General features: G+C 44.4%; 1 protein-coding gene across 2 annotated transcripts; it reads left to right on the forward strand.

The window, feature by feature from the left end:
• The first annotated feature begins 896 nt into the window (after positions 1-896).
• LOC309527288 (vomeronasal type-2 receptor 26-like) lies at positions 897-11,690 on the forward strand. Of its 2 annotated transcripts, XM_082213993.1 has the most exons (6): positions 897-1,052; positions 2,079-2,370; positions 6,419-7,222; positions 7,851-8,078; positions 8,713-8,839; positions 10,647-11,690. In XM_082213993.1, the coding sequence occupies exons 2-6, from the start codon at positions 2,092-2,094 to the stop codon at positions 11,546-11,548; spliced, it is 2,340 nt and encodes a 779-aa protein (XP_082070119.1). In that variant the 5' UTR covers positions 897-1,052; positions 2,079-2,091; the 3' UTR covers positions 11,549-11,690. The 2 variants fall into 2 exon arrangements, with proteins under 2 accessions (XP_082070119.1, XP_082070120.1); XM_082213994.1 differs by lacking the exon at positions 2,079-2,370.
• The last annotated feature ends 466 nt before the right edge of the window (positions 11,691-12,156 follow it).

Genomic DNA, 12,156 nt, shown 5'->3' on the forward strand with positions numbered 1-12,156 from the left:
ATGACTAAGCCACTTCAGGCGAACCAGAGCAGTGCACGGAATCGCCGTTTACCTTCCCGCCGGAGCGGTACCTATTTATTTACTTGCACTTTGACGTGCTTTCGAACTGCTAGGTTGGCAGGAGCAGGGACCGAGCAACAAGAGCTCATCCTGTTGCATGGATTCGAACTGCCAGCCTTCTGATTGGCAAGCCCTAGGCTCTGTGGTTTAACCCACAGTGCCACCCGTGTCCCTGTATGCATATGTATGCATATGTGTGATAGTTCAAATAGAGCCTAAAAGAAAGAGCATTTTGATTCTACCTATTATGAAACTATTTCATCATTAGAAAGTTTGCAAAGCTCACCAGAATCCTCAATGACTTAATCCAGACTATGAAGCTATGTTGCTTATTTCTCACAGACTTGTTTTTCCTCCAGTTCTGCACCTGCTCAGTGAGCCACACACAGTCCAGGAGGTTTCAGAGAGGAGCTTTCTTCCCCTTTATAATTATCAAAATCATAGTGATGTATTCCTCTCCACACACAAAAGTGCCAGGGATTTCCCCAGAGGCAAATAATTTAAAAGGAGAAAATAAGGCAACTTCTTGTAACAATAATTTTAAAAGGAAGAAAATGAGGCAGCCTCTTGGAACAAGCTTGAAGGAACAGCTGGGCCATAAATACCTCCTCTCCTATACTTCTCAAAACAACAAGTCATGTGCTGTGGAAAACCTGGTCTACGATTGGGGATAGGAAGGGGCTGTGTAGGTGGGCAGTTTCCTCTCACTACCCTGAGAGGCTGGACCCCTGTTGTTCTGTTGTAGTTACTGATGTCACAAGGAAGGACATTGTCACTGGCGTTGCTAGGATGATATCACTGCTGCTGCTGCTGCTGTTGTTAATGCCCCAGGCAGTCTGTGGGAACTGTCCCTCAAGTCCCTTCAGGCATCGAAACAAACCACTGAATTATTACAGGGCAGGGGATCATGTCATTGGTGGGATCATCTCACCCAAACCTGCTTACTTTGAACCATACATCTTTTCTAAGCCCCCATCAACAAAGCTTATTGAGTAAGTAACTGTGTGTTTCAGATGGATCTAATATTGCCCTATTGGCACTCTGGATGCTCCCAGATATACAAAGTTTAGGCAATGCTGAAATTAGATCAAGTCTTTATTGAACATTACAGTGGTACCTCGGGTTACAGACACCTCAGGTTACAGATGCTTCAGGTGACAGACTCCGCTAACTCAGAAATAGTACCTCGGGTTAAGAACTTTGCTTCAGGATGAGAACAGAAATCACTCGGTGGTGGCATGGCCCATTAGCTAAAGTTGTACCTCAGGTTAAGAACAGTTTCAGGTTAAGAACGGACCTCCAGAATGAATTCAGTTCTTAACCCAAGGTACCACTGTATTTCTGATTTATTAATGAAACAGTCATGTGACAATAAGTGTTGCTTCTGCATTCATCTCCATTAAAGTGGGGTATTTAGAGACCTTCACATTGGTCCTTTGTTCATCCAATGTGTTCCAATGCCTTCTGCTGTCACCTTCCAGAATGCAAAAAGTCAATTTCTTTTTAAGAATGTGGATTTGTTGTGGCAGGGCAACAGGGTCCTTTAATCCATTTCAATTGCACAAACCCGAAGTTCTCAAATCCCACCAGCCATATAGTGACAGTCCACAACAGAGTTTGTCTCAGTGCTTATTGTAACTTTCAGGGGGTTAGCTAAAAGTATTTTCTGCTGCAAAATCAGAGCATCCTTTCAGCAGCTTTCAAGCCTTTCACAAAACTTGAAAATGCAGTTGATTTGGTTATTTGAAGACTGTGGACTTTTCACCATGAAAAATAACCTTTCAATTTTTCTCTGAATTGGTGAGTTAATATCTGCTTTGCAACAAGGGGAGGTCTCCCACCTTCAGTAAAAACATTACAAAACATTTTTTTTGGGTGGGGGGAGGAGATACAAAAAATTGAGACTGATGTTGCCCAGAAAAGTCCTTTGATGAATAAAAATAAAGAATTTGGCATTCTCTTTTCATTGAATGGAGAATGGCGTCCTGGTCATAACTGTCATGTTTGCTGGTTTGCAGTTTGGCTCCAACGATGTATTGGCACATTCTTTCCTTCTTGTTTGCTGTTCAGGAGATGAATCAGGATCTCAGGACGCTACCCAACATCACCCTAGGCTACAGCCTCTTTGAAACCTATTTTAATGGCAGACTGGTTTCCAATGCAATGCTAGACGTGCATTCTGGTGGGGAAAGCCATCTTCCAAACTATAACTGCGGACGGCGGAAGAATCTCTTGGCTGTTTTTGAAAGGGCTGAACTTGACAACTCCATCCAGATTTCAAGCATGTTGGGCATGTACAAAATCCCACAGGTAATAATAATAATAATAATTTTTAGTTATTTTTATTTATTTTATTTATACCCCGCCCTCCCCAGCCAAGGGCAGCTTACAAGCAATAATAAAAACAAGTTGAATGATTACAACTTAAAAACAAAATTAAAATACAACATTAAAATATTGAAACATTAAAATATTAAAATGTAGCCTCATTGCAGGAGGAGAAGGAAAAGAAAAAAGAAAGAGAGGGAGGGAATCAAATTGGCTCCAAGCCAAAGGCCAGGCGGAACAACTCTGTCTTACAGGCCCTACGGAAAGAAATCAGATCCTGCAGGGCCCTGGTCTCGTGAGGCAGAGCATTCCACCAGACCGGAGCCAGAGTTGAAAAGGCCCTGGCTCTGGTTGAAGCTAATCTAACTTCCTTAGGGCCTGGGACCACTAAGGTGTTGTTATTTATGGACCTTGAGGCTCTCCATGGGGCATACCGGGAGAGGCGGTCCCGTAGGTACGAGGGTCCTAGGCCGTGAAGGGCTTTAAAGATCAAAAGCAGCACCTTAAATCTGATCCTGTACTCCACCGGGAGCCAGTGCAGCTTGAAAAGCACTGGCTGAATATGTTCCCATGGCAGAGACCCCGTGAGGAGCCTCGCTGCAGCATTCTGTACCCGCTGGAGTTTCTGTGACAGCTTCAAGGGCAGCCCCGCGTAGAGCGAATTACAGTAGTCAAGCCTGGAGGTGACCGTCGCATGGATCACTGTGGCCAGGTCGGGGAGGTAGGGACTGGAATGCCTCCCTGTCAAATATACTACAGTGGTGGATTGCCAGTATGTGCAGGGGATTAGACTACATGACCACGTAGCTCTCTCCCAACTCTGCCATTCACCTTTTAGGAAAGGGTGGTCCTAAAAAGACCTACAATAAGGTGAATCTAGCCTGAGATTCCCCAGAAACATCAGAAGCACAGAGGGGCTTGATCACATCAAAGGACCAGTTAGCCCAGCATCTTGTTTTCAGATGAGCTCACCTGATGCCTCTTCTGGAAAGCCTGCAATCAGGACGCTCTTCACAATTTTGCTTCCCAGCAGCTGGCATTCAGAGGCTTCCTGCCTCTGAAAGTGGAGGGGAAATGTGGTTGTTGTGGGTAGAAAAGATTGAATGCCTTATCCTGCCTGAATTTATCTTATCCTTTTTGAAAACCATCAGAGTTGGTGAAAATCACTACAGTTTGTGGGGGCCACAAAGAAAATGTCAAGAAAGCTTCAATCTAGTTTATAGTAACATGGTACAATTTGTTTGACATTACAATGGTTACTATTTGTTATATATGGTGGTTATAATAGCCATTAATGACTTTTCCAGTTTATAATGAAAGATCTATCTTTTAAAAATGTATTAATGGACATTTTTGCACCCCCAATGCAGCATATTTATACATCTAATTACTGACACAATTTCATCATTCATTCACTATGCTAGTTTATCGTGTGTTTTTATAATTAGGTCCAAGACAATCTCAAAAAGTGAGGTTTCTCCTAAGCATCCAAAACACATCTTTATATATCACTAGATGTGTGTGTGTGTGTGTGTCTGTCTGTCTGTCTGTCTGTCTGTCTGCCTGCCTGCCTGCCTGCCTGCGTATGTGTGTGTGTATACACCCACCACAGCCTAGTATTTTTACAATATATACATATTTTTTCATAGAATCATAGAGTTGGAAGAGACCACAAGGGCCATCGAGTCCAACCCCCTGCCAAGCAGGAAACACCATCTGAGCACTCCTGGCATATGGTTGTCAAGCCTCTGCTTAAAGACCTCCAAAGTAGGAGACTCCACCACACTCCTTGGCAGCAAATTCCACTGTCAAACAGCTCTTACTGTCAGGAAGTTCTTCCTAATGTTTAGGTGGAATCTTCTTTCTTGTAGTTTGGATCCATTGCTCCGTGTCCGCTTCTCTGGAGCAGCAGAAAACAACCTTTCTCCCTCCTCTATGTGACATCCTTTTATATATTTGAACATGGCTATCATATCACCCCTTAACCTCCTCTTCTCCAGGCTAAACATGCCCAGCTCCCTTAGCCGTTCCTCATAAGGCATCGTTTCCAGGCCTTTGACCATTTTGGTTGCCCTCCTCTGGACACGTTCCAGTTTGTCAGTGTCCTTCTTGAATTGTGGTGCCCAGAACTGGACACAGTACTCCAGGTGAGGTCTGACCAGAGCAGAATACAGTGGCACTATTACTTCCCTTGATCTAGATGCTATACTCCTATTGATGCAGCCCAGAATTGCATTGGCTTTTTTAGCTGCCGCGTCATACTGTTGGCTCATGTCAAGTTTGTGGTCAACCAAGACTCCTAGATCCTTTTCACATGTACTGCTCTCAAGCCAGGTGTCACCCATCTTGTATTTGTGCCTCTCATTTTTTTTTGCCCAAGTGCAATACTTTACATTTCTCCCTTGTTCATCTTGTTTGTTTTGGCCCAGTTCTCTAATCTGTCAAGGTCGTTTTGAAGTGTGATCCTGTCCTCTGGGGTGTTAGCCATCCCTCCCAGTTTGGTGCCATCTGCAAATTTGATCAGGATGCCCTTGAGTCCATCATCCAAGTCGTTGATAAAGATGTTGAATAAGACCGGGCCCAAGACAGAACCCTGTGGCACCCCACTAATCACTCTTCTCCAGGATGAAGAGGAACCATTGATGAGCACCCTTTGGGTTCGGTCAGTCAGCCAGTTACAAATCCACTGAGTGGTAGCATAGTCAAGACCACATTTTACCAGCTTCTTTACAAGAATATCATGGGGCACCTTGTCAAATGCCTTGCTGAAATCAAGGCAGGCTACATCCACTGCATTCCCTTCATCTACCAGGCTTGTAATTCCGTCAAAAAACGAGATCAGGTTAGTCTGACATGACTTATTTTTCAGAAATCCATGCTGACTATTGGTGATCACAGCATTCCTTTCTAGGTGCTCACAGACTGTTTGCTTAATGATCTGCTCCAGAATCTTCCCTGGTATTGATGTCAGACTGACTGGGCGATAATTATTTGGGTCCTCTCTTTTCCCTTTTTTGAAAATAGGGACAACATTTGCCCTTCTCCAGTCTGCCGGGACTTCGCCTGTTCTCCAGGAATTCTCAAAGATGACTGCCAGTGGTTCTGAGCTCACATCTGCCAGTTCTTTTAATACTCTTGGATGCAGTTCATCTGGCCCTGGAGACTTGAATACATCTAAACTAGCCAAGTATTCTTGTACTATCTCCTTAGTTATTCTGGGCTGTGTTTCCTCTGCTGAATCATTTGCTCCAAATTCTTCAGGTCGGGCATTGTTTTCTTTATCGGAGAAGACTGAGGCAAAGAAGGCATTGAGGAGTTCAGCCCTTTCTGTGTCCCCTGTTTGCATTTCACCATCTTCTCCTCTGAGTGACCCCACTGTTTCTTTGTTCTTCCTTTTGCTACGAACATACCCATAAAAGCCTTGGATGTCAAGCGGGACTTGACATCCTTCCGCAGGGCCTGCAAGACAGAGCTGTTCCACCAGGCCTTTGGCCAGGGCACAGCCTGACTCCCTCCCTCGGCAATCTTCGCAGAGCTCTGGCCCAATGGTTGCTAGTGGCTTGAATTAATTAATTTTTATAATGAATGATTTTAGAATGTTGTTTATGTTGTACCTTTGTACTGTTTTATTGTTGTTAGCCGCCCTGAGCCCGGCTTCGGCTGGGGAGGGCGGGATATAAATAAAATTTATTATTTATTATTATTATTATTTTTTGTTGCTTTTAACCTCTCTAGCAAGCCTGAGTTCATTCTGTGCTTTAGGTTTTCTGACTTTGTGTCTACACGTGCTGGCTATTTGTTTGAATTCCTCTTTGGTGGTTTCCCCCCTTTTCCATTTTTGTACACATCCTTTTTTAATCTCAACTCAGTTAAAAGTTGTTAAAAGTTGTTTAGATAGCCACCCTGGCTTCTTTAGGCACCTTCCATGTTTCCGTCTCATTGGTCACATAGCTATATATTTCTCCACAACCTAATATTCTGAAGAAAGAGAATATCTGGACCTAAATCAGCCTCTACTCTTCCTCACCAGGTCAGCTATGGCTCTTCTCATAATGATAAAACTCAGTTCCCTTTTGCCTACCAGATGATCCCCAAGGAAGAAATCCAGTACCTGGGGATTGTCAAGTTGCTCCTGCATTTTGGATGGACATGGATTGGTCTCTTTACTTCAGACAATGACAGTGGAGAAAGGTTTTTGAATGCTGTGAGACCTCTGATGATGGGTAGAGGAATCTGTGTCGCCTTCTCAGAAAGAGTGGAACGTGAGACTCTATATGCAGAGTTCATGGAGAGGAAGCCACCTGTCATGTGGAGAAAAGTCAATGTATTTGTCTTCTACGGGGACTCTCGCTATGAATTTACTCCAATATTTGTGATACAAGAAATTCTTGAAAAGATACAAACTGGGGGGAAAGTTTGGATTACAACAGCTTTTCAAGACATCAACAGGCTTTTGCACTACGATATTAAGCACTTTATGTACACCCATGGTTCTTTGTCCTTCACAATGAAGACCAGAAGATGGACAAAACATGACTACTTTGAGCCATGGTCTGAAAGGACAATACAATTTTGGGATGAATCATTTCACTGTTTATGTTCCAAGGATGTCTTGCCCGTGAAACAATGGATACGGTGCACAGAGAAAGAGAAACTGGAGATTCTTCCCCAGGAGGAGATTGAAAGGGCCCTGTCTCAAGACAGCTATATTACTTACAACAGCGTCCAAGCTGTGGCACTTGCCTTAAATTCTGCCTCTTCTTCCAGATCCAAACAGATGCTGATGATGGGTAGAGGAGACAGTTTGGGACATGGAAGACTGCAGCCCTGGCAGGTATACTTATCTCTTTTGCACCATCACTGCAAATGCGTAATCCACTCTCCAACTCTGGAATCAATGTCCTTCACTTAGGCATCATCTAAGATTAATACAGATTATTTTATTGATTTATGATAAGAATATGTAAAATTATCCGCTGTCTTGAGGGACATCATTGGGTGGTAAGAAAAGGGTAAGGATCAAACCCCAAACAAATTGGAGTGGAATTCCTAAGTTGGTTTGATGGCATCTTGTATGCTCCATGCTTCCAGCAAATTCTGCAACCAAGCTGGTACCAAATGTATTGCATTCCATTCCATTGGACTACATCAATGAGGCGGAAATGGTCTTGCCATCTGGGCAGCCTAGGACCTCCAGTCACACTGCCCCACCTTGTGCCCCAGAGTAGGTCGCTTTGGTGCTGCTAATGCAACAAAAGACAGGAGAAAGCAGTTACCAGTTACCAGTCTCTGCAGCCACAGCAGGCGCTGTGATTCTCCAGCCATTTCACTTCACCCCTGGAGGTGCACTCTATTGTCTCTCAAGACAGACGGATGCTCACAACAAAATGTGAGATTCATGACTGGGAATTCAGAAGGCTCTTGTGTTACCTTAACTGCATTGTTTTTTCTTGCCATTCCAGCTTCACCCTTTCTTAAGAAGCCTCCAGTTGTTTAACACCTCCAGGGGCGGACTCTATTCAGATGAGAATGGGGATCTGGCAGCAGATTATGATATTGTGAACTGGGTGCTGTTTCGTAATAGGTCTCGTGGAAGAGTGAAAGTTGGGAGTGTAGAGAGACAGGCATCTTCAGATCTAAAACTCACCATTAACACAGAAGCCATTGTGTGGCCCTGGCAGTTTAAGCAGGTAGGGGAGATGAATGAAGTGTCCTCCCTCCCTGCTTTTCATCTGTGAAGCTGAAATCATTTATACTGTTTACAGGATACTGAAACAGGAAATTATTCTTATCCAATTCCTGTAAACCCAATCTAGAGCTCATCTGTAACCATCCCCACAATTCCTATCCCAAACACTCCTTTCTTGAGTGAATCAACCACACCACTTTGTGCTTCAATGCCAGGTTCAAACATGTGATAACAGCATGAAACATTTGTCTCTCCATTCATCCAACAGCCCTTGTTTCACATCTTTAATGCAGAATTCACGCAATCTGAGCAGCATCCACACTCAGCTTCAGAAAGTCACTAGAAACACTCTAGCTCATGACCTGCAACAGGTGTGCCAAAAAAACCCGTCCATACAGTACAATCCCTTTGGTTAACAAGTACTTCCTGTTCCAGCTTAGCATGAGGCCTGTGATCTTTCCTTGGCCCTCTGCTCTGAAATTATCAGAGCAGAAAAATTATATATAGCAGAATAGTTTGTAAGCACAAAAAGTATTTGCCTAAAAGTGGCTGTTTATGGAAACCTCTTCCAAACCCCATGATTCATTTCCACACCTCTAACACTTTCTTCTTGATGGCTCTTCACCTTTGTTTAGACTATGCCTCATGCCAGGTGTACTGAAAGCTGTCAACCTGGATATGCCAAGGTGGTTCAAGAAGGGCAGCCCATTTGCTGCTATGCTTGTGTTCTCTGTGCAGAAGGGACCATCTCCACTCAGGAAGGTGGGTGATTCAGTGGGAAAGGGCATCCCTTGGGAGAATATAAATAGTGCAGAGATTCAGACACTGATAAAAAGGTGCTGACCTTTAAAGCCCTAAACAGCCTCTGTCCAGTATACCTGAAGGAGCGTCTCCATCCCCATTGTTCTGCCTGGACACTGAGATCCAGCGCCGAGGGCCTTCTGGCAGTTCCCTTGCTGCAAGAAGCCAAGCTACAGGAAACCAGGCAGAGGGCCTTCTCAGTAGTGATGCCCGCCCTGTGGAACGTCCTCCCACCAGATGTCAAAGAGAAAAACAACCACCAGACTTTTATAAGACATCTGAAGGCAGCCCTGTTTAGGGAAGCTTTTAATGTTTAATAGACTACAGTGGTGCCTCGCAAGACGAAAAGAATCCGTTCCGCGAGTCTCTTCGTCTTGCGGTTTTTTCGTCTTGCGAATCAAGCCCATTAGCGGCTTAGCGGATTAGCTCTATTAGCGGCTTAGCAGGCTTAGCGGATCAGCTGATAAGCGGTTTAGCGGCTTAGCGGATCAGCTGATAAGCGGCTTAGTGGCTTAGCGGATCAGCTGTTAAGCGGCTTAGCGGATCAGCTGATAAGCGGCTTAGCGGATCAGCTGTTAAGCGGCTTAGCGGCTTAGGATCAGCTGATAAGCGGCTTAGCGGCTTGGGAAAGGGGGGGGGAGGAAAAAAACCCCGCAGGAACTCGCAAGACATTTTTGTCTTGCGAAGCAAGCCCATAGCAAATTCGTTTTGCGAAGCACCTCCAAAACGGAAAACCCTTTCGTCTAGCGGGTTTTCCGTCTTGCGAGGCATTCGTCTTGCGGGGCACCACTGTATTGTATTTTAATATTCTGTTGGAAGCCGCCCAGAGTGGCTGGGGAAACGCAGCCAGATGGGCGGGGTATAAATAATAAATTCTTCTTCTCCTTCTCCTTCTCCTTCTCCTTCTCCTTCTCCTTCTCCTTCTCCTTCTCCTTCTTCTTCTTCTTCTTCTTCTTCTTCTTCTCCTCCTCCTCCTCCTCCTCCTCCTCCTCTTCCTCCTATTATTATATTCACGTTGGGGGAAAGGCACCAAGAATATCAAGGGAGTTAAGGGAATCATTTTTAGCAAGGAAAGTTGTTATAGAAAGAAAAAGTGAACATATGAAGCTCACAGAGGAGAGTTGGAACATGTAGGCAGTACAGGGGAGCTAGCGGTGTACAAAGTGAGTATGCAAGGCGAAGGACAGAAGAAGGTGACTGGAGATTAAAGCAAAAAATAAGAGGCACATGGAGGATGGAGGAAAATAAAGACCTTGCTCCATTTAGAGAGTCCTTTGGTCAATATATTCTGCCTTAAAAGAAAGGATGTGCCATAATGTCTAGAAAGACAGTGTTCATCCCCAGCTTGAGAAAAGGTGAGCTGTGGAACTCCTTCCCCCATGGAAAGAATGCTGCAATTTGTGCAACGTGTCCCAGTCATTTCCAGATCTTCTGAACCGGCTCTTGGGAGAAAAGGGGTGAGAATCCCAGTCACAAAGATTGGGTTGTTATGAGATGAAAGATTTGACCTTGGAAGGAAAACTACAGGAGAGAAAAGAGAGAGAGGGTTTGATGGATGCTGCCCACAACATGTGCATCCTTTTTGTGATTTTAATTCCGTGCTGCTTTTTATATAAGATCTCAAAAGATATGATTGTTTCCCCTCACCTGATTCTAGAATATAAACTCTCTCTCTCAAATGGATATGCTATAAAATGCAATAGAAAAAGTAATAGTATGTTTATAAGTTTCCCCTTAAGACTACTGAAGCCTCTCTTCTTCCTTTCAGATGCAAACTGCTGCACCAAATGTCCAGAAGATCAACATCCAAACAAGGAGCAAGATCAATGCATCTCTAAGATTATCACCTTCCTTGCTCATAAGGAACCTTTGGGGATCACGCTTGGTTTCTTTGCCCTATTCTTGTTCTTAACTACGTGCTTCATTTTGGGGGTCTACATAAAATATATGGAAACTCCCATAGTCAAAGCCAACAACAGAGACCTTTCCTACATACTCCTTGTATCTCTCATGCTTTCATTTTTGTCCTCTTTCCTGTTCATTGGTCGGCCAAAGAAAGCAACCTGCCTCCTCCGACAAACAGCCTTCAGCATCATCTTCTCAGTTGCCGTCTCTTCTGTGTTAGCCAAAACCATCACGGTGGTGCTGGCCTTCCTGGCTACAAAGCCAGGGAACAAAGTGAGAAGATGGCTGGGGAAGAGTCTGGCCAACTCCATTATCATTTCCTGTTCCAGTGTCCAGGTTCTCCTCTGCACCATCTGGATAGGGATTTCTCCCCCGTTTCCAGATTCCGACATGCACTCCCAGCCTGGAGAGATCATCCTGCAATGCAATGAAGGATCTGTTGCCATGTTTTACACTGTCCTTGGCTACATGGGCTTCCTGGCAGCCATCTGCTTCACGGTGGCTTTCCTAGCCAGAAAGCTTCCAGGGTCCTTCAATGAGGCCAAGCTGATCACCTTCAGCATGCTGGTCTTCTGCAGTGTTTGGGTCTCCTTTGTGCCCACCTACCTGAGCACCAAGGGGAAATACATGGTGGCCGTGCAGGTCTTCTCTATGTTGGCCTCCAGTGCTGGGCTTCTGGGCTGCATCTTCATCCCAAAGTGCTACATTATTGTGCTGAGGCCTCACCTGAATACAAAGGAGCATCTCACAATGAAAACAAAGTGAGACGCTTGAGCCTATTATGTTCAAATTAGCTGCCCTGTTTAGTGAGCAATCCAGTTATATAAAGATGCCACAACCTGACCCTGAGGCTTTCATTTGCCATTAAATTATAAGGAATTAGGTGATAACCAACTCCGGAAATCAACTTGTCAAAATGCTTTACACTATTGTTACTTTCCACTGGAAAGCAGTCTACCTATTTTCTCATAATTCATAATTTCTGAATAAATATGCCATCCATGCTGCTTCCAGGGCCTTTTTGTGTTTTTATTCTCTTGCAACCCGTGACTTACTCAAAATTTTGTGTTTTCTCAAAAGCTCTCCTGTGCAGTTTTTGCCAGTGGCGTAGGAAGCATCCATCAAGAGGGAGTGAGCAGAGCTGGTGGTGCTGGAGAGACAGAGTAAGAAAAAGAGAATAGCAGATAGATGTCTCTGTCCAGGAGAAAATACAGATATCCCTTCCAGGAGCAAAGTGAAGTAACTTAATTGCAGAGCATCTGCTTTCCATGCAGATGGTCCCAGGTTCAATTCCCAGCATCTCCAGTTGGGACTGGGTGAATGTCTCCTGTTTAAAACCCCGGAGGACCACTACCCATCAGTGTAGACCCTAT

The sequence above is a fragment of the Podarcis vaucheri genome (genome assembly GCF_965113315.1).
Source record: "Podarcis vaucheri genome assembly, chromosome: 2".
Taxonomy (NCBI): Eukaryota; Metazoa; Chordata; class Lepidosauria; order Squamata; family Lacertidae; genus Podarcis; species Podarcis vaucheri.

Coding starts and splice junctions, on each gene's coding strand:
- LOC309527288 (XM_082213993.1), top strand. CDS start 2,092: ATGTATTGGCACATTCTTTCCTTCTTGTTTGCTGTTCAGGAGATGAAT. Junction 7,223..7,850: donor GAAGACTGCAGCCCTGGCAG/GTATACTTATCT, acceptor TTGCCATTCCAG/CTTCACCCTTTCTTAAGAAG. Junction 8,079..8,712: donor GGCCCTGGCAGTTTAAGCAG/GTAGGGGAGATG, acceptor ACCTTTGTTTAG/ACTATGCCTCATGCCAGGTG.